General features: G+C 44.6%; 1 protein-coding gene across 4 annotated transcripts in view; it reads right to left on the bottom strand.

Moving 5' to 3' along the window:
- Positions 1-23,490, bottom strand: part of LOC106573225 (spondin-1) — a 137,320-nt gene that overhangs the window by 12,448 nt on the left and 101,382 nt on the right. For all 4 annotated transcript variants that reach the window (XM_014148063.1, XM_045696944.1, XM_014148064.1 and 1 more), the window contains exons 8-9: positions 10,327-10,391; positions 8,842-9,043 (exon numbers count right to left, since the gene is read on the bottom strand). In XM_014148063.1, the coding sequence (XP_014003538.1) occupies positions 8,842-9,043; positions 10,327-10,391 (267 nt within the window). The remainder of the gene's footprint in view (positions 1-8,841; positions 9,044-10,326; positions 10,392-23,490) is intronic.

Genomic DNA, 23,490 nt, shown 5'->3' with positions numbered 1-23,490 from the left:
CTAAAGAGGCCTTTCTACTGACTCTGAAAAACACCAAAAGAAAGATGCCCAGGGTCCCTGCTCATCTGCGTGAATGTGCCTTAGGCATGCTGCAAGGAGGCATGAGGACTGCAGATGTGGCCAGGGCAATAAATTTCAATGTCCGTATTATGAGACGCCTAAGACTGTGCAACAGGGAGACAAGGCGGACAGCTGATCATCCTCGCAGTGGCAGACCATGTGTAATAACACCTGCACAGGATTGGTACATCCAAACATCACACCTGCGGGACAGTACAGGATGGCAACAACAACTGCCCAAGGTACACCAAGAATGCACAATCCCTCCATCAGTGCTCAGACTGTCCGCAATAGGCTGAGAGAGGCTGGACTGAGGGCTTGTAGGCCTGTTGTAAGGCAGGTCCTCACCAGACATCACCGGCAACAATTGGCACGAACCCACCGTCGCTGGACCAGACAGGGCTGGAAAAAGTGCTCTTTACCGACGAGTCACGGTTTTGTCTCACCAGGGGTGATAGTCGAATTTGCGTTTATTGTCAAAGGAATGAGCGTTACACCAAGGCCTGTACTCTGGAGCGGAATCGATTTGGAGGTGGAGGGTCTGTCATGGTCTGGGGCGGTGTGTCACAGCATCATCGGACTGAGCTTGTTGTCATTGCAGGCAATCTCAATGCTGTGCTTTACAGGGAAGACATCATCCTCCCTCACGTGGTACCCTTCCTGCAGGCTCATCCTGACATGACCCTCCAGCATGACAATGCCACCAGCCATACTGTTCATTCTGTGCTTGATTTCCTGCAAGACAGGAATGTCAGTGTTCTGCCATGGCCAGCGAAGATCCCGGGTCTCGATCCCATTGAGCACTCCTGGGACCTGTTGGATCGGAGGGTGAGGGCTAGGGCCATTCCCCCCAGAAATGGGGGAAATGCAGGCGCCTTGGTGGAAGAATGGGGTAACATCTCACAGCAAGAACTGGCAAATATGGTGCAGTCCATGAGGAGGAGATGCACTGCAGTACTTAATGCAGCTGGTGGCCACACCAGATACTGAATGTTACTTTTGATTTTAACCCCCCCTTTGTTCAGGGACACATTATTCCATTTCTGTTAGTCACATGTCTGTGGAACTTGTTCAGTTTATGTCTCAGTTGTTGAATCTTGTTATGTTCACACAAATATTTACACATGTGTAACGGCTTGTCTGTTGTGCGGCGGAAAGAAGCGCAGGAAGCAGCGAACACTGTGTGGTAATTTTAATAAACCACAAGCACAAAATAAAAGGTTTCCCAACAACAGGGAAAATACACTCGACAAGCACAGTCGAACAAAACGCAGTCGACACACAGAAAGACAATCCCGCACAATAGGGAGCGAGCCAGCTGAACTAAATAGCCCTCTTAATGACTAACTCAGGGCAGGTGAGAAAACATAAAAAAAGGGAAAAACAAAAAGGGAATCGGTGGTAGCTAATAGGCCGGTGACGACGACCGCCGAGCGCCACCCGAGCAGCAGGGGGCGCCACCGTCGGTAGGAATCGTGACAGTACCCCCCCTCCTGACGCGCGGCTCCTGCAGCGCGCCGAGGCCGACCCGGAGGATGAGGCGCAGGGCGATCCGGACGGAGGCGGTGGAACTCCTTCAACATGGATGGGTCCAAGACGTCCTCCGCCGGCACCCAGCACCTCTCCTCCGGACCGTACCCCTCCCAGTCCACGAGGTACTGCAGGCCCCCCGCCCGGCGTCTCGAGTCCAGAATGGCCCTTACGCTGTACGCCGGGGACCCCCCGATGTCCAGGGGGGGTGGAGGGACCTCCGGCATCTCATCTTCTTGTAGGGGACCAGCCACCACCGGCCTGAGGAGAGACACATGAAACGAGGGGTTAATACGGTAATAGGAAGGGAGTTGCAACCGATAACACACCTCGTTTATCCTCCTCAGGACTTTGAAGGGCCCCACACACTGCGGCCCCAGCTTCCGGCAGGGCACGCGGAGGGACAGGTTCCGGGTCGAGAGCCAGACCCTGTCACCCGGTGAATACACCGGCGCCTCACTGCGGTGGCGGTCAGCACTCCTTTTCTGCCTAGCACTGGCCTCCTTTAGTGAGTCCTGTACTGCTTTCCAGGTCTCCTTGGAGTGCTGAACCCAGTCCTCCACCGCAGGAGCCTCGGTCTGGCTCCGGTGCCATGGGGCCAGGACCGGCTGGTACCCTAACACACACTGGAAGGGTGACATATTAGTAGAGGAGTGGTGAAGTGAGTTCTGGGCTAACTCTGCCCAGGGAATATACCTCGCCCACTCCCCTGGCCGGTCCCGGCAATACGACCTCAGGAACCTGCCCACCTCCTGGTTCACCCTCTCCGCCTGCCCATTGACTCTCGGGGTGATAACCGGAGGTTAAACTGACCGAGACCCCCAGCCGCTCCATAAACGCCTTCCAGACCCTGGATGTGAACTGGGAACCCCGATCAGAGACAATATCCTCCGGCACCCCGTAGTGCCGGAAGACGTGGGTAAATAGGGCCTCCGCAGTCTGCAGGGCCGTAGGGAGACCGGGCAAGGGGAGGAGACGGCAGGACTTAGAAAACCGATCCACAACCACCAGAATCGCAGTGTTCCCCTGAGAGGGGGGAAGATCTGTCAGGAAGTCGATAGACAGGTGCGACTATGGCCGTTGTGGAACGGGGAGGGGCTGTAACTTCCCTCTCGGTAAATGCCTAGGAGCCTTACTCTGGGCACACACCGAACAGGAAGAGACATATGACCTCACGTCCTTAGCCAAGGTGGGCTACCAATACTTCCCCCTTAGACTCCGCACTGTCCTCTCTACACCAGGATGACCCGCCGCAGGTAGCGTGTGCGCCCACCGAATCAACCGATCGTGAACATCGAGCGGCACATACATGCGCCCCACGGGCACCTGCGCAGGCGCAGGTTCCAACACGAGTGCCCGCTCGATGTCCGCGTCCACCTCCCACACCACTGGTGCCACCAGCCTAGACGCTGGAATGATGGGAGTTGGATCGATGGATCGGTCATCCGTGTCATACAGACGGGACAGCGCGTCGGCTTTAGTATTAAGGGAACCCGGTCTATATGAGATGGTAAACCTAAACCGGGCGAAGAACATGGCCCACCTTGCCTGACGTGGATTCAGTCTCCTCGCTGCCCAGATGTACTCCAGGTTTCGGTGGTCGGTCCAGATGAGAAAGGGGTGCTTAGCCCCCTCAAGCCAGTGTCGCCACACCCTCAAGGCTTTGACTACCGCTAGCAACTCCCTGTCCCCCACATCGTAGTTACGCTCCGCCGAACTGAGCTTCCTTGAGAAGAAAGCGCAGGGGCGGAGTTTCGGTGGCGCACCCGAGCGCTGTGATAGCACGGCACCCACCCCAGCCTCGGATGCGTCCACCTCTACTACGAACGCTAAAGACGGGTCCGGGTGCACCAACACGGGCGCACAGTGTCTTCAACTTCTTGAAGGCTCCGTCCGCCTCCGTCGACCATCTCAAACGCGCCGGCCCCCCCTTCAGCAGTGAGGTAATGGGAGCCGCTACCTGGCCAAACCCCCGGATAAACCTCCGGTAGTAGTTGGCAAAGCCCAAGAACCGCTGCACTTCCTTCACCGTGGTTGGAGTCGGCCAATTACGCACGGCCTTAACGCGGTCACACTCCATCACCACCCCAGTGGTGGAAATGCGATAACCCAGAAAGGAGACGGCTCGTTTGAAAAACTCACACTTCTCAGCCTTAACGTATAGGTCATGCTCCAGCAGTCTACCAAGCACCTTGCGCACCAGGGACACATGCGCGGAGCGGGTGGCGGAATATATCAGAATGTCATCGATATAGACAATCACGCCCTGCCCGTGCAGGTCCCTGAGAATCTCGTCAACAAAGGATTGAAAGACGGCTGGAGCATTTTTCAACCCATACGGCATGACGAGGTACTCATAATGGCCTGATGTGGTACTAAAGGCGGTTTTCCACTCATCTCCCTTCTTGATACGCACCAGGTTATACGCGCTCCTGAGATCCAATATTGTGAAGAACTGTGCTCCGTGAAATGATTCCACTGCTGTAGCGATAAGAGGTAGTGGGTAACTAAACCCCACCGTGATCGCGTTTAGACCTCTATAATCAATGCACGGACGCAGACCTCCCTCCTTTTTCTTCACAAAAAAGAAACTCGAGGAAGCGGGTGAGATGGAGGGCCGAATGTACCCCTGTCCCAAGGATTCCGTGACGTATGTCTCCATAGCCGCCGTCTCCTCTTGTGACAAGGGGTACACGTGACTCCTGGGAAGCGCAGCGTTAACCTGGAGATCTATCGCACAATCCCCTTGTCGATGAGGTGGTAATTTAGTCGCTCTCTTTTTACAAAAAGCGATCGCCAAATCAGCGTATTCAGGGGGAATGCGCACGGTGGACACCTGGTCTGGACTCTCCACCGACGTGGCACCTATGGAAACTCCTAGACACCTCCCTGAACACTCCTCCGACCACCCCTGGAGAACCCCCTGTTTCCACGAAATTAGGGGATTGTGACCAGCCAGCCAGGGGACCCCCAGCACCACCGTAAACGCAGGTGAATCAATAAGAAAAAAATTAATGCTTTCCTTATGATTCCCCAGCGTTACCATGTCCAGCGGCACCGTAGACTCCCTGACTAGCCCTGACCCTAATGGTCGGCTATCTAAGGAGTGCACGGGGAAGGGGGAATCTATCGGCACCCGTGGAATGCCCAGCTTAATGGCAAGTCCACGGTCCATAAAGTTCCCAGCTGGGCCTGAATCGACTAGCGCCCTATACTGGGAAGAGGGACATTTTTTTGAAAATGAAACAGGCAAAAACACATGACCAACAGGGGGTTCTGGGCGAATCTGGTGCTGACTCACCTGAGGTGACCGAGAAGTGTTCTGCCTGCCTTCTCGACTCCCAGACTGGCTCCTCCAGCACCGGTCGGCCGTGTGTCCTCTCCGACCACAGCTGGTGCAGGAGGAGCCACCTCCTCCGGTGCCCCTTGGCATGGCCCCCCCTACCTCCATAGGGGTAGGGGCGGGGGTGCACGGGGGTGGAACGGGCAGGACCCTCTCCGAACGCCCACGGGTAGCCAGCAAATTGTCCAACCGTATGGACATATCAATGAGTTCGTCCAGGGATAGATTGGTGTCCCTACAGGCCAGCTCCCTGCGGACGTCCGCTCCGAGACTACACCGGTAGGGGTCTATGAGGGCCCTGTCATTCTACCCCGCGCCAGCAGCCAAGGTCCTAAACTCCAGCGCGAAGTCTTGAGCGCTCCTCGTCTCCTGCCTGAGGTGGAACAGCCGTTCACCCGCCGCTCTACCTTCAGGGGGGTGGTCGAAAACAGCCCGAAAGCGGCGGGTGAACTCTGGGTAGTGGTCCCTCGCCGAGTCTGGAGCGTTCCAGACCACATTAGCCCACTCCAAAGCTCGGCCCGTCAGGCAGGAAACGAGGGCACTCACGCTGTCCTCTCCTGTAGGAGCAGGTCTGACGGTGGCCAGTTACAACTCTAACTGGAGAAGAAACCCCTTGCACCCAGCCGCCGTCCCATCGTACTCCAGGCGAAGCGCGCCAGAGCCAGACGTCGTAGGAGATGGGTGTATCGGGGGGTGAAGGTGGAGAGAGGATACCACTCCTCTCCCATCGGTCCATCCTCTCCATCATCTGGTCCATGGCGGATCCGATGCAATGCAGGACCGATGTATTATGAAGGACACGTTCCTCCATCGAGGGTAGTGGAGTGCCCGCTGCTCCAGCTGATTCCATGCTCTTTGTGGTGCGGGATTCTGTAACGGCTTGTCTGTTGTGTGGCGGAAAGAAGCGCAGGAAGCAGCGAACACTGTGTGGTAATTTTAATAAACCACAAGCACAAAATAAAAGGTTTCCCAACAACAGGGAAAATACACTCGACAAGCACAGTCGAACAAAACGCAGTCGACACACAGAAAGACAATCCCGCACAATAGGGAGCGGGCCAGCTGAACTAAATAGCCCTCTTAATGACTAACTCAGGGCAGGTGAGAAAACATTAAAAAAGGGAAAAACAAAAAGGGAATCGGTGGTAGCTAATAGGCCGGTGACGACGACCGCCGAGCGCCACCCGAGCAGGAGGGGGCGCCACCGTCGGTAGGAATCGTGACAACATGTTAAGTTTGCTGAAAATAAACGAGGTTGACAGTGAGAGGACGTTTCATTTTTTGCTGAGTTTTTATATATATATATATATATATATATATATATATATATATATATATATATATATATACTGCTCAAAAAAATAAAGGGAACACTTAAACAACACATCCTAGATCTGAATGAAAGAAATAATCTTATTAAATACTTTTTTCTTTACATAGTTGAATGTGCTGACAACAAAATCACACAAAAATAATCAATGGAAATCCAATTTATCAACCCATGGGTTATTTTAGTGTTCCCTTTATTTTTTTGAGCAGTGTATATATATATATATATATATATATATACACACATAGTACCAGTCAAAAGTTTGGACACACCTACTAAAATGCAAATTAATTACTTCAAAATCATACAATGTGATTTTCTGGATTTTTGTTTTAGATTCCGTCTCTCACAGTTTAAGTGTACCTATGATAAAAATTACAGACCTCTACATGCTTTGTAAATAGGAAAACCTGCAAAATCGGCAGTGTATCAAATACTTGTTCTCCCCACTGTATATCCACACTAATAATACTGTAAAATTGTGAAAACTGATCATGCCCTTTTAGTGCAAGAACTGTTTGAAAAGACTGCCTGAAAGTTTTGGTTTGGAGTTTTGGTCTTACATGGTGACATCACCTAGCAGCAAATTAGTTAAGAACAATAAGAAAGAGAGTTTCAAACCTCTCTGCCAATAACAGCACATTTTCAGTTTCCCACTCCCCACTTGGACTACTCCCAGACAGTCAAACTCTTGCTTGAGAAATTGCCTTTTCCTAAGAAGCTATTTTTTTTATTTTTTTTTACCATTTTAAGGTACTTCATTGTTACCCAGAAATGATTTGATATTGAGATTTAAAAAAAACCCGGCTTTATTGGACTTTTAAGTGTAACACAGGGCAGTATGTGCACAGGGCTGGCAGTAACTGTAACATGGGGTATAGTGTCTTAAATAAGACCTCTCAGTCTTAAAAAGCCTGAAATATCTCTTTTGTATACTTGTTGAGCAAACCTAAGATGTAAATGCGAAATCAATAGTAAACTTTGCAATGAAATCACAACATTTGGTACAGAGGTAGATAGATGTACAGTATGTACCCTGAAAATAGATTGATATGGATCCACCCCAGATTTGGCCTCTGGGGGGCGTGGCAGCCCCGGTAACTCAAAAATATCTCAAAAATGTAAATACATATTTAGGTTCCAGTCAATGTCTCTACACCAAGTCGAGAGTCTCATCTTTTAGATGAAATTTAAACTAGAGCTAAAAGTCTGATGTCACCGGCACCCATATCGCCTAAATCGACCTTATCTGTGGCCATTTTAGGTCATACCGGTATGTCAGATTAGCTCAATCGTCAAATTATCAGCCTCTGAGTACGACAGAAACACAACACTTTGAATAACAGACAAATGTTCATAACAAGTGGCTATGGATGAGATGTATCAAAATATATTTTCAAAACATTTAAAAGACGGTGTATTTTGAATATGTGGAATTTAAAGAACTTGTGTTACAAAAGGTTAATAAAATCAAAAAGGGTTACTGTTTGACAGAAAGTGTATTTTTCCATCACATCCAAAAATGACCCCTGTTGTTGCTTTTAGGGGTTGAAAACTGTATTTTGGTGCTTTTAGGCTGAAGATGAATGCACTAACTGTGAGTCGCTCTGGATAAGAGTGTCTGCTAAATGACTCAAATGTAATGTAATATGTAGTATGGGCACAGGGAAGGGAGCTAGTGAAACAGTATGGGCACAGGGCTGAGAGCGAGCACCTCGTCATGTTCAGCTGCCATCTGTTAGGGGCTTCTGTGTTTGATCTTAATATGCATAATTGATCGGCTGTGTAATATTCCTTTTATGAGTGATTTATGACGTTGTTTCCTGCTAGGTGCTTTGTGAATCACCTTTCATGCTGCCGTTCCAAAACAGTTGAAGAGAAAACTACAAAAGCTATTGAGTCCCTTTCTACTTTAACTCCAGGGAATCTAGTTTTAGTTCACTTTTGGCTGATCTATTAATTGGTGATGCAGCCAACATATGGAGTATATGAATGCATGATTCATCCGCTTTCTTCGCATAGAAAGTATAAAGGCTATTTACAGAGTGTGTATGATTATGCTATGTGTGTGGGTATGCATTGAAGTCTGGATATACTGTATCTTCAGTGTCTTTTCTGGCCTATAGATGGCAGTGTCTTTCCTTTTCTTTTCCCAGTATCTTTCAAGCCAGCAGAAAATTAACTATAAATTCCAGCGCAGGATTTGTTGGGTACATATTTACAGTGTAGCGACACAAGACTAGTCAGTGAGGCAGCCACTTGGGTAAATATGTCCGCCTCAATAAAACGACAACACAGTGCATGTGCTGTTTCATGTTTACAGTGTGTTTTCGCTGAATCTGTTTATGCGTTTTTCAGCCGAGGCTGGATGATTTGTATATTCATAAGTCAAAAATAAAAAAGCAACGCTCCTGCACTATTAATGAAAGTAGATCAACTGCTTTCGTTACAGATTTATGGCAAAATACAGAGGCCTGGTTATGGAAGTTAGAATGGCAGAAGTATTTTTACTTGATAACTGAAACCAGAGCCATTTACTACATATTGACCCCCATGTCTGGGGGCCCCAGGGCCTCACCTCGTAGGTGACCCCGTTGTCGGTGCCTGCGTCCCAAGGGATGAGGTCTTGGTCCAGCCTCTGGACCCAGCCACACTCCTTGGTGCAGAGGTCCTCTGCAGACAGCCCCACGTTCCAGTCAGGGCTGGGCCCCAGCATGCTCAGAAAGGACATGAGGTGACGTGTACGGTCCACTGAGAACTCAGCCGAGGGAGCTGCCCGCCTGAATAGACAAACAGATACAGACATGCATCGTATGCTCCTCAATGTGCAGACTGATCTGATTGATCAACACACAATGACATAATGTTAAAGACTGGTGAAGACAGCTTGGGTTTCATTTTAATGCATCACATACCACACCAATTATCTGCTTTAAGTGTTTAAATGAGCTACATACTGTCCAAACAAAAACGTATAACACGTTTCGTTCATAACAGCTCAACATATTAATAAATAATTACTTGTTTCTATTTAGAACTTAGAGAGAATAATGTTGTATCACTAGAACACAAAAAATATGTGTTCATGAGATAGATGTTACGTTGGAAATGTTAATGCTGGTGAATGTGCGTGGAGGCAAATAGACAGTTCTGTCCCAAATGGCCCCCTATTCCCTATATAGTGCACTTCTTTTAACCAGAGCCCTATAGGCCCTGGTGAAAAGTAGTGCACTATATAGGGATAGGGTGCTTTTTTGGGACTCTATTTATGTGTTAATTGCCACAACACAAATACTAAGAGGAGAATAACATCCAGTAACATCTGAATAGTTACTGACGTGTGAAGCGATACTTATATCATATTTCTCCTTGTCATGTTAATTAGGTGATAAACAACAAAACTCTGTACATTTCTGTAAAATAACACGATGTGGGAGTGTAATACTGCTCAACTAGATACAACTGATCTAATTCAAGCAGTTCCTGTGAGATGATTAAAGAAGTATGGAAACAACAACCTACACTTCGCTGTGCCTTATTTAGACTTATTCCACATGCACATCAGTCTTTTTAAACAATCTCCTTCCCTTTGAGACATCTATGTTGTTCTGATCCCCCTTTACATAAAACAAATGTATCTGACTTCTCCAAACAGCCTCATCTAAAGAGAGAAAATTGCCTGGCTTAATTGGTTGGCTGATGTTAAAATAGGTAAATGTAACGTCTTAGCATATTGGAACTGGAGGGAGTCTATAACCCTAATCACAGAAACACCCAGAGGAAACACATCTCTCATCAAAACAGGAGTCTTTCTTTTGCAAACAAAATACCTCATGAAAAATGAAAACACCCGCAGGCCAGGCAGGTAGCTATTGAATTAACGCTGGGTGATTATCTCCTCCTTAGCCTGTTTTCTATGAGAAATTCTGTTTTCATCTAAATTCTCAATGAATGATTATCAAATGATAATCTCTACAAGTAATTTCATCGTTTTTAGACAGACAACTAACATTTGAAATCCTGTGAAAAGTGAGGGTACTCTTGTACATCACAGTGTACTCACACATTCAGGGGCTGCCATGCTGGCCACTGCGCCTTGGTTTTTATCACCGTCAGAACTTCATCACCCTGTGGATGACAAACACACAGAGAGAAAGATGCATTAGTTTGGTCAAATTAGAGAAAACTGCATGGAGAACACAGAAAGATACCCAACCGGGTTAATTCCTCTCTTATGAAATCTAAAACACTTTCCAAAGTTGAGAGCTGTGAAAGTGGGCATCTTGGGACCAGATGTGTCTGTTATTTTATAACGGCTGTTTTTTTCCACAAGAGGATCCCTCTCGTGAATCATACACAGTAGCTCAGCTGAGCTGGCCAGTCTGGGGGAGCAGGTAGGCTAACGTAGCTGCATTGTCACCTGCTGCTGAAAAGGCCCAGTAGCAAACACACCCGTTTGATGTATAACTAAGCAGGGGTTGATGCTGCTCTGTGAGACAGTGCGGTGTCTGAAATCAAAGGAAAAACAGGGTGGTAGAGATCTGTGGTGTTACATGTAGCCTATTATTATCATCTTTTTGGGACGCGCCCCGCGTGCATGCATAAAAAATACATTATTTATGGTTGACTGATGGTTCCGCAAAACCCGGAAAGCCTCCTTCTCTTTGTGGATTTCTATAGAAAACAAGTCATTTTGAGAAAAGAGATACTGACGTGGCTACAGGGTCTCTTTGTAGCTTTTTGTTGTTGAGACTATCAACAGTAGCCAGCATATTGCTTTTACGTTCACTATTGAAGGTTTACTTTTGTAAATCACTTTCCCGAAAATAAACAAGCTCAAAGAGCAGATTGATGGGAACACCACAGGCTATCGTTTGTCACACACCCTACACAGATTTGTAAGCTTCAATCTTGTTTTAAAAAGTAAATGAGCCAATCCAGTTCAACAGTGATTGAACTGAACGGTAGTCGAGCGAGGGCTTCGGAGCTAGCGGACGTGTGGCATCGCAGCGGCTGGCGGATCGATACTGAGTTTCCTGAAGTCCCACACAGAGATGGAATTCATGTCGGAGGACCGGGCGAGGAAGATGACTGATGGCGAGAAGAAGCGAGACAGAAAAAAGGGTGCGAGGTGCAAACCCAAACCGGCTGTGAAATACAAGCACAAATATCATACTCCTATGACATACTAACCTCTCACCATTACAATAACAGGGGAGGTTATTTTTAGCATTATTTGGGGGGGTATGATATTTGTGAGTCTGTAACTTTCTTACTCATCATTACTCACAATTCATTCAAAGTTATCTGTAATCATGGGAGCATCCATATTAATGTAGAATTTTTTTAAACATATTCTATTATTATTTAGAATAAAACTGACTCCAAAATAACACAATACATTATTTACCATTAATTTCTATTAGGCACAAAGTAATCTGAAACACAACCAAAACAAGCAGCAAATGCATCCAACAAGTCTGTAGAGTTATAAGCTTGATGTAATCATTATGTGCTAGGAATAAGGGACCAAATACTAAACTTTTCACTCCTTTAAAGTGAATTTGTGCCAATACTTTTGGTCCCCTAAAATGGGGGGACCACGAACAAAAAGTACTGTAATTTCTAAACGGTCCATGCGATATCAATGAAAATACTCTCAAATAAAGCTGACAGTCTGCACTTTAACCTCATCGTCATTGTATCATTTCAAATCCAAATTGCTGTTATACAGAGCCAAAACAACAAAAAGGGGTCACTAAATTGCTGTTATACAGAGCCAAAACAACAAAAAAGGTGTCACTGTCCCAATACTTTGAGCTGACTGTATTTGGCAACCATTAAATAAATATTTGTTTTGTTTTCAGATTATCCTTCCGGCCTCCCACTGGCTTTTCACCCCCCCCCCCCTTTAATAACACACTCTCTCCTTCAACATATACACATTACCACTTCAATTACATACAAGACTGTAGGGAAGACTAGATCACAGCCGGGTCTATTTATCAAATCTGTTTGGATTTAACTACGGTTGTTTTCATGAACAACATTTCCGTTGAGAGTTGGCTGGGCCACTCAAGGACATTCAGAGACTTGTCCCGATGCCACTCCTGCGTTGTCTTGACTGTGTGCTTAGGGTCGTTGTCCTGTTGGACTGAGGTCAAGTCTGATGTCCTGAGTGCTCTGGAGCAGGTTTTCATCAAGGATCTCTCTGTATTTTGCTCTGTTCAACTTTGCCTTGATCCTGACTAGTTTCCCAGTCCCTGCCTCTGAAAAACATCCCCGCACCATGATGCTGCCACCACCATGCTTCACCATAGGGACGGTGCCAGGTTTCCTCCAGACGTGACGCTTGGCATTCAGGCCAAAGAGTTCAATCTTGGTTTCATCAGACCAGAGAATCTTGTTTCTCACAGTCTGAGAGTCTTTAGGTGCCTTTTGGCAAACTCCAAGCGGGCTGGCACGTGCCTGTTATTGAGGAGTGGCTTCCGTCTGGCCACTGTACCATAAAGGCCTGATTGGTGGAGTGCTGCAGAGATGGTTGTCCTTCTGGAAGGTTCTCCCATCTCCACAGAGAAACTCTGGAGCTTTGTCAGAGTGACCATCGGGTTCTTGGTCACCTCCATGACCAAGGCCCTTCTCCCCCGATTGCTTACGTTGGCCGGGCAGCCACCTCTAGGAAGAGTCTTGGTGGTTCCAAACCTCTTCCATTTAAGAATGATGGAGACCACTGTGTTCTTGCGGACCTTCAATGCTGCAGAAACGTTTCGGTACCCTTCCCCAGATCTGTGCTTCAACACAATCCTGTCTCAGAGCTCTACGGACAATTCCTTTGACCTCATGGCTTGGTTTTTTGCTCTGACAACTGTGGGGCCTTTATATAGACAGGTATGTGCCTTTACAAATCATGTCCAATCAATTGAATTTACCACAGGTGGACTCCAATCAAGCTGTAGTAACATCTCAAGGATGATCAATGGAAACAGGATGCACCTGAGCTCAATTTTGAGTCTCATGGCAAAGAGTCTAAATACTTACACTACCAGTCAAAAGTTTTAGAACACCTACTCATTCAAGAGTTTTTCTTTATTTTGACTATTTTCTACATTGTAGAATAATAGTGAAGACATCAAAACTATGAAATAACACACATTGAATCATGTAGTAACCAACAAATCAAAATATATTTTATATTTGAGACTCTTAAAATAGCCACCCTTTGCCTTGATGACAGCTTTGCACACTCTTGGCATTCTCTCCACCAGCTTCACCTGGAATGCTTTTCCAACAGTCTTGAAGGAGTTCCCACATATGCTGAGCACTTGTTGGCTGCTTTTCCTTCACTCTGCGGTCCGACTCATCTCAAACCATCTCAATTTGGTTGAGGTCGGAGGAATGTGGAGGCCAGGTCATCTGATGCAGCACTCCATCACTCTCCTTCTTGGTAAAATAGTCCTTACACAGCCTTTACTTTTTACTCATTATTGCTGAATGTGAGCTCAATGACACAAAGCGTGTCGCCATTTTTAGAGAAAGATAAACAGTAGCTATTTTTTTTTACATACTTTGTTTTTGTAGTAAGTAGCCTACCTAAAGTTTCTCTGATAAATAGCACTCTGACAAAGAATATATCTTAGACTTTGTCTTCACTTTTATCTTTGCTCTTACCTCCCCAGAATCAAGGCACTCTTATCTTTTTCCCTAAAAGGTTGATCTTTTAATTATTTGTCATGTTGACCCTAGGCTGACCTCCTGTGAAGCCCTGTCTGTTTGTCTATATCCACCTACAGAGAAGTCTGGGCTGTAATTGATTTGAATTCAGTGAGGTGCCAGTCAGGCCAGTCACTCCCGCAAGCGGAGAGGAATTGAGAGGCAGGGCCATGAGCCCCCATAACCACACTGCTCTCCCCCATCACATCATGCTCAGAGGCAGGCAGGCAGAGCAGCTCCCCTGACTCAGCTGTCTTGCCAGCATGTGGCACTCCGAGGACCCAACGTACCCAGCATACTTCTGCCTCCGCCATTGCCGCTCCCATCTGATGCCCGAGCACAATCAAAACCTAGTGACTTTGCCAAGGGATCTATTGCACGGCAGCGGGAGAAATATTGTCAAATCGTAATAATGTTAAATGAGCTGGGAGCCTCTGGGAGAGTGTGTAATAAAGAATAAACGCTGTCATATTGGAGTTTAAAAGCAATTCTGGGTGACTGTCTGGAGAATGAGACTGGGCTTTGGGAGATGATGGTGTGGTCTTCTGTTGTGCTGCAACCGTGCAGTTCGGAGGGTGTATTATACAATCATTACAGGAAACAATTACCCACATAACCTTGTGGCAGACCTTTTTAATCTCTTAGTTCAAACAGTGTGGAATGAAGTACACTATATACTGTGCATGGTGCAGACAACAAAGCACAAAAACGACAATCTGCATGATATCAGCAGCCTGGTGGTCAAAAATAGCATAACTGGTGTAATTTGACACCAACAAACCCAACCGTTTAAAAATGAATTAAGGATATGTCAATCTACTAAACCAGGCAACTGAAATAAACTTTCTAAACAATGTTTTGGTTCGTTTCTAGCTTGTTAGCTAGCCAGCTAATGTTAAGTTAGCTCGATAGTCAGTTCAAATAATGACCATATCATAGCTGACAACGTCTTAACTTCAGCTAATTCTTTACAATTATCACAGGAAAATGAATTCACAACAAGATCATTATTTACAAGTTAATGGCGATCTAATTACAGAAAATAGCGGTTGTGAGTGTGACGAAATAAAATGCAGGGCATTCTACCGGAGAATTTTAGAACTTGGACACTGCCTCGTTGACCTAACGTTATATCCTAATTTGACTTTGGTGCAGGTCATGTTCTTCACATTAGTCTCTGGTAAACACACACTATATCAAATAAAACCAATGTTTAGTTGTCAAATGCACAGGATACAGAAAGTGTAAACGATACAGTGAAATGATTACTTGCATAGTGGAGTCGTTTGTTTAGACATGTAGCTAGCTAGCTAAACAATGAACCATAATCCCAACTCATACCGAAACTGCAGGTAACTCAATTTATCCAACTAGGTTCAATGTTAGCTAGCTAGTTAACATTAGGCTTTAACTAGAATTGCAAAATCGATTTCTGAGATACGAATAGTATTACTACACAGATCATACACGTAATGTTAGCTAGCTAGCTAACAGTATGCTTTAACTTGCAATGAAAACGACTTTGACAAAATGAGAAATATATAATATCTGAAAATGTAGCTAGCTAGACCCTCTTACCTGTATACATGGATTAACGCTTCTCCCTCCCTGTCACGGACGCTATGCTTGCCCTTAGTTTGAAGATGTAATCTGGAGACAGGTGTTCTCTTTTTGACTCCCTCCGTATAATATTTGCAATCAAACGAGATAATTTTCTCCATATCCTTAGCTATCGAACTCTGCTTCTACCGGGCATTCCACTGATTCCACTGAGGGGCGGCAGGTAGCCTAGTGAGTAGAGCGTTGGGCCAGTAACCGAGAGGTTGCAAGATCGAATCCCTGAGCTGACAAGGCAGTTAACCTACTGTTCCAAGGGTGTCATTGTAAATAAGAATTTGTTCTGAACTGACTTGCCTAGTTAAACAAAGGTTAAAATTTTTAAAACTTTGTTGAAGTTCGAGATATCTTTAAAAAAAAGCCACGTTAGAAAGGATTACCTAGACATACTGAGCAGCTTGTGGAATAGACAGAAGCATGCTACATGGCAGACCAATCAGAACTCATCTCTAGGCATGTCCAGCACATCCATTATCCCAGCCAATTATGGCTAGCGGGAAGGTTACTATCTTTTTTCGTGGCTAAACCAATTAGGCTCGTAATTGTATTGTTTTATTCGTATTTACAGATGGCACACAAGTTTATTCCAGAAGGCATTTCTGCCAGAAAATGCATTTTGATTGTTTTTAAATTACGATGAAATTCCTCTACTGTGAAGTAGTGAAGTGCGAAATATGCCTAGTTACCTGAAACGAGTCACAAATGTGGAATAGGTCAAGGGGTATGAATACTTTCTGAAGCACTGTATAAGAGTTGCATGCATGCATGCATTTGCATGAATATAGCCTTTATATGAGAACTACTCCTACCTTCTAATAGTTCAATCCTTTACATCCTGATGTTCAAATAAACTGCCCTTACAATGATTATTTCAATGCAAATCATGGTAGATACTTGTTTTGAATTTTTATAACTTTAATCCTTAAATTATACTTTGGCAAAAGGTCATTGTTCTTAATTGGTCAAACTTCCTGGCGATCCCGTGTCCTGCCTATTTCATTATAGACAGATTACCAGTGTACTATACCTCCCCCTAATCCTATGTATGGGTTGATAGAGGCTGCTTGATTTCACACAAATTAATAAGATATGTATGTAACATTACAGTATATGAGCTGGTTGAAAAGCATTACATATCACTGACTTTCCAAGTTAGGTTAAAAAGTATCTCCTGTTACTTGGCATATTCCAAAAAAATAAGAACTGATACTACATGGAAAATAGATTTCTTTGATATCAACAATGACATTCATCTGTGTCTCTCATCTACAGTGCTTGGCATCATTTACACATTACTACTGTGCGGTAAGTCAAATGAGGGAGTGCAAATTGGAAAATGGAGGAGTGCATGGGAGTACTAAACCAGGTTAAATGACATTGACTAAATAAGGCACAGCAAGTCAGGAAATATATATTTACATTAAACATTTTAGTCAGTTAGCAGACACTCTGAGCAATTAGCGTTAAGTGTCTTGCTCAAGGGCACAGAGAGACTCTTCACCTAGTCGGCTCGGGGATTCGAACCAGCAATATTTTGGTTACTGGCCCAACACTCTTAACCGCTATGCTACCTGCCACGCTTTATAAACACAATCAATATGACATATATGATTCCAGACTCCTTGAGCCAGTAGCGTAGCCCAAATCTGTTGGTGGGAACTGCTAACTTCCTGCAATTCTACACATTTTGCTATAGGGTAGAGGGGAACATTTGCAGTTTTATAGCTAATCTCATGCTATTGATCACACAATGCCATGTCATATTCGTGGCTTGTTGGGGATGTGACTTTCATTTAGTTATTTTTGGCCACCCATCCCATGAGAGTGAATTGTCATTCCAGTTCATCTGAATGTCATTCCAGTGCACTGCTTGCTATGAATTCTATCTGATGGTGTTTGCATGTTTAGGTAAAAATACATATAATTATTGGGTGGGCCTTGCTCCCCAGTGTGTGGGTCTGGATATTGTGTGATGTATTTTCAATTCACTGTGGAATTATAATGACATCTCTTATAGGATGTACGCGATTTTACGTAATCCCTGGGATGCAAGATATTCAGACTATGTGCCTGTGCTTGCATGCGTGTGGGTTGTCTTTAATGTATTTTTGTATTTCAAAAATAGGAAAATGGGACTATTACATAACATTGGTTTAGGTTGTTATGTTTTTTTCATTTGAGTCTGAGTGCAAGGTTAGTTCTTAAGCATAAACATAATTTTGACTGTAATCTGTCTTCTGTCTGACCTAGACTGCTAACTGTGACCAGCTTTTCTCCATTTAATTTCACGTTTGTTAATAAGTACATCTCAATGCCTCTCACCGGTCTCTATGGAAAAATCATATGTGGAAAAGATGTCATGATCAAACTGTCTGCTGTCATTTAGTGATTTGCCTCGTCAATTGGGCTGGTCTCTAATCGTTTCGGAGGCTAGCATTTATACACATGCAGCTCTGTCCTGTATTTTATTAATCAATGTCTAACAAAATGAGACAGGAGTCATATGACCAACAAGACTTGTCTTTCTTTCTCTGCCTCAGGCCTGGAAAAATACTGTGTGATTAAATATTTCCTTTTAATAACATCACTGCGGCAACAGCAAAAGCATCTAGCGTAAGTTTACTCTGGCTCATCAGATAAGGGTAATTTGTCATGTTTGGGTGCTGGAGGATGTTTTCTGCGGTGCCAAGTGATAAATCATCCATAATTCAGAATTTATGTTAGATATTACTTGACAAGAGATTACATTAGTCAAACATAAATCACAGACTATTTAATCATGTCAGGGTATAGGCTCTGTTTTATCAACCAGGGGAATACATTTGTAACAGCAGATCTGCAGGTAAAAGGACATCATGGTATAATGTTGTCTGAGGCTACTCAAGCCATAGTAGATACTGTATACCAGTGACGCCTGAGGCTAACCAAAGCTACGCACATTATAAATAATATCAGTGCCTGCCTAATGAAAAAAGAACTCAATCAATCATGAGATTTACAGTGTGCATGTTACGTCAAAACTCCAGCGCATTCTAACATTACAAACATTCTCTATTGGTTCCAAACTACATTCCAAACTACATAATATCCTTTAGCAAAGCTAGTCGTGGATACTGAGCGTGGTTGATTTGACTAAAGGAAAAACCACATTTCTGTGACACTCTAAATTAGTTGGACTTAAACTATACAGTGGGGCAAAAAAGTATTTAGTCAGCCACCAATTGTGCACGTTCTCCCACTTAAAAAGATGAGAGAGGCCTGTAATTTTCATCATAGGTACACGTCAACTATGACAGACAAAATGAGAAGAAAAAAAATCCATAAAATCACATTGTAGGATTTTTTATGAATTTATTTGAAAATTATGGTGGAAAATAAGTATTTGGTCACCTACAAACAAGCAAGATTTCTGGCTCTCACAGACCTGTAACTTCTTCTTTAAGAGGCTCCTCTGTCCTCCACTCGTTACCTGTATTAATGGCACCTGTTTGAACTTGTTATCAGTATAAAAGACACCTGTCCACAACCTCAAACAGTCACACTCCAAACTCCACTATGGCCAAGACCAAAGAGCTGTCAAAGGACACCAGAAACAAAATTGTAGACCTGCACCAGGCTGGGAAGACTGAATCTGCAATAGGTAAGCAGCTTGGTTTGAAGAAATCAACTGTGGGAGCAATTATTAGGAAATGGAAGACATACAAGACCACTGATAATCTCCCTCGATCTGGGGCTCCACGCAAGATCTCACCCTGTGGGGTCAAAATGATCACAAGAACGGTGAGCAAAAATCCCAGAACCACACGGGGGGACCTAGTGAATGACCTGCAGAGAGCTGGGACCAAAGTAACAAAGCCTACAATCAGTAACACACTACGCCGCCAGGGACTCAAATCCTGCAGTGCCAGACGTGTCCCCCTGCTTAAGCCAGTACATGTCCAGGCCCGTCTGAAGTTTGCTAGAGAGCATTTGGATGATCCAGAAGAGGATTGGGAGAATGTCATATGGTCAAATGAAACCAAAATAGAACTTTTTGGTAAAAACTCAACTCGTTGTGTTTGGAGGACAAAGAATGCTGAGTTGCATCCAAAGAACACCATACCTACTGTGAAGCATGGGGGTGGAAACATCATGCTTTGGGGCTGTTTTTCTGCAAAGGGACCAGGACGACTGATCCGTGTTAAGGAAAGAATGAATGGGGCCATGTATCATGAGATTTTGAGTGAAAACCTCCTTCCATCAGCAAGGGCATTGAAGATGAAACGTGGCTGGGTCTTTCAGCATGACAATGATCCCAAACACACCGTCCGGGCAACGAAGGAGTGGCTTCGTAAGAAGCATTTCAAGGTCCTGGAGTGGCCTAGCCAGTCTCCAGATCTCAACCCCATAGAAAATCTTTGCAGGGAGTTGAAAGTCCGTGTTGCCCAGCGACAGCCCCAAAACATCACTGCTCTAGAGGAGATCTGCATGGAGGAATGGGCCAAAATACCAGCAACAGTGTGTGAAAACCTTGTGAAGACTTACAGAAAACGTTTGACCTGTGTCATTGCCAACAAAGGGTATATAACAAAGTATTGAGATAAACTTTTGTTTTCATTAAAAATCCTACAATGTGATTTTCTGGATTTTTTTTCTCATTTTGTCTGTCATAGTTGAAGTGTACCTATGATGAAAATTACAGGCCTCTCTCATCTTTTTAAGTGGGAGAACTTGCACAATTGGTGGCTGACTAAATACTTTTTTGCCCCACTGTATATACAAAAGTATGTGGCCACCCCTTCAAATGAGTGGATTTGGCTATTTCAGCCACACCTGTTGCTGACAGGTCTATAAAATCGCTCACACAGCCTCGCAACCTCCATAGACAAACATTGGCAGTAGAATTGCCTTACTGAAGAGTTCAGTGACTTTCAATATGGCACCGTCATAGGATGCCACCTATTCAACAAGTCAGTTCGTCAAATTTGTGCCCTGCTACAGCTGCCCCGATCAACTGTAAGTGCTGTTAATGTGAAATGGAAACATCTAGGAGCAACAACAACTCAGCCGCGAAGTGGTAGGCCATACAAACTCACAGAACGTGACTGCCAGGGGCTGAAGCGCGTAAAAATTATCTGTTCTCGGTTGCAACACTCACTACCGAGTTCCAAACTGCCTCTGGAAGCAACGTCAGCATAAGAACTGTTCGTCGGGAGTTTTATGAAATGGGTTTCCATGGCCAAGCAGCCGAACCCAATCCTAAGATCACAATGCGCAATGACAAGCGCCGGCTGGAGTGGTGTAAAGCTCGCCACCAATGGACTGTAGAGCAGTGGAAATGCGTTCTCGGGATTGATCAGTTACGCTTCACCATCTGGCAGTCCGACGGACAAATCTGGGTTTACCAGGTGCCAGGAAAACACTACCTGCCCCAAAGCATAGTTCCAACTGTAAAGTTTGGTGGAGGAGGAATAATGTTCTAGGCTGTTTTTTATGGTTCGGGCTAGGCCCCTTAGTTCCAGTGAAGGGAAATCTTAACGCTACAGCATACAATGACATACTAGACAATTCTGTGCTTCCAACTTTGTGGCAACAGTGTGGGGAAGGCTCTTTCCTGTTTCAGCATGACAATGCCCACGTGCACAAAGCGAGGTCCATACAGAAAATGGTTTGTCGAGGTCAGAGCCCTGACCTCAACCCCATCAAACACTTTTGGGATGAATTGGAATGCCAACTGCCAGCCAGCCAGGCCTAATTGCCCAACATCAGTTCCCGACCACACTAATGCTCTTGTGGCTGAATGGAAGCAAGTCCCCACAGCAATGTTCCAACATCTAGTGGAAAGCCTTCCCAGAAGAGTGGGATTTATTTTAGCAGCAAAGGGTGGACCAACTCCATAATAATTTCCATGATTTTGGAATGAGATATTAGACGAGCAGGTGTCCACATACTTTTGCCCATGTAGTGTATGTCTAATTAGCACGAAGTGGCTATACAGATGGTTAAAGCCCTCTTGCAAAAACATACTTTATTGTAAACCTACAGACATACGAGCTACCAGATCTGGTCTCAGAGATGGCTAACTCCAGAGATCCCTTCGGTCTCTACTGAGTTAGGTAGATCTGTGTTTAGGTTTTTTGCACCTTACTTGTGGAATGATCTCCAGTAATCTCTAACATTTGATGTTTTGGTGCCGCTAGGGCAGTTCAGACAGCTGGTTGATAACCTTTTTACTGAGGAATGTGTTTGTTTTCCATTATTGTGTTTTATAAGTTACTGTTCTTGAACTGCTTGTAAATATTGTATGTTTTATTGCTTTGGAATTGTAAATATTGTGAATTTGTATGATTGTGTGCAGGGCTCCCTTGTAAAAGAGGATTTCATAAGATTTCCCTGTTTAAATAAAGTTTTTGATTGACACTTAAAGACAAACTTTGTGTCTTTCTGTCTGTCCTTCCTGCTTCGTTACATGGTATTTCTCTAGACAATGTTTAGACCGACGCATGAATTGTTCTGTTGTCAGTGTTCTGTTGTCATCAGACCAGCATTAATTAGTTTAGGCTATGACTCAATTTAATTAACCCAGCCAAAATGAAATAATACTGCAGACACGGTATCATAGTGCTTTGACGTGAGACATGACTGAAAACACATTTGCACATAATGATGAGAAGAAAGACACTTAAGATGTTTGGTTTCTTAAAACTTTGACATTTTTTCAACATACCTCAAATAATTTAACATGAAGATGAATAGAAGTACACAAATGGTGTCCCCACATTTGCCTTTAAAGTTGTAAACATTTCAAAGTCAGTTTTCAAAGCATTTTTTCGACCCTGCCATGGACATTTCAAACTTTCATTCGAGTGTAATTTGTCAATTCTAATTTCCAACTAGCATGGTCCATCCATATGCTATTGGTCACACCGAGTGGCGCAGCGGTCTAAGGCACTGCATCTCAGTGCAAGCGGTGTCACCACAGTCCATGGTTCGAATCCAGGCTGAATCACATCCGGCTGTGATTGGGAGTCTGATAGGGCATAATTGGCCCAGCATCGCCCGGGTTGGTTGGGGTAGGCCGTCATTGTAAATAACTTGTTCTTAATTAACTGTCTTACCTAGTTAAATACAGATTCAATTTAACAGTGAGGAGGCTGACAATGAAGATAGTTCTTGTTGCCCAGAGTTACACGTTTATTAGCAAACGTGACAAATAGCCGGCTACTGTACAATGTGTAAAAACAAAAATATCAAACAGGCCGTTATTCAAAGACAATCTGAATCAAAATAAGTAGAGCTCAAGCAAAGAAAAAAACATGCTTCAAATATAACTGTAACCGGCAGCATGCCAACCTGTTCCCCGTCCTGTCTGACAAACAAGGAAATTACAGGGTTTAAATACCACTAACCATAATGCATCAGCCAATAGGAATAACCATATCACATCATGATAAATTAACAATGCATGACCGAGGTGAGCAGGACGATAATGCATGGCGTTACATCGGGATGCCACAAAGTCGGGAGAAGAAGAATATTGGGACAGGGACAAAGAAAGGTGTATTTCTGAGGAGGAATGGAAGGGAAAAAAGAAGAAGAAGAGGTCGAGGAGAATGAGGAAAGCAGAGTTTGGATTTGAATTTGAGGAAGATGGCGATAAAAATTCAGATGGTGTGTCGAAGAAGAGTGGTGTCAAGTGCAAACAGAGTGTGCCGTGTGCCAGACCGAGTTCTGGAGGTGAAATGGAAGTGAATGAGGGCGAGTTAAATGAGGTGGAAGGTGCGATGAAGAGCTTGGAACACGACCCTGGCACCAATGAACACGATAAAGAATGATAAAGACTCTGATTAAGAATCTGGTAGTAGGAGTGACATTTTTTAAGAAAATGGATCCTTGCCTTTTGGCGGTTCCATTTGTGGTT

This window comes from Salmo salar, chromosome ssa16 (assembly GCF_905237065.1).
Source record: "Salmo salar chromosome ssa16, Ssal_v3.1, whole genome shotgun sequence".
Taxonomy (NCBI): Eukaryota; Metazoa; Chordata; class Actinopteri; order Salmoniformes; family Salmonidae; genus Salmo; species Salmo salar.
The sequence above is the reverse complement of the archived record's forward strand: the minus strand, read 5'-3'. Positions and strand labels throughout refer to the sequence as shown.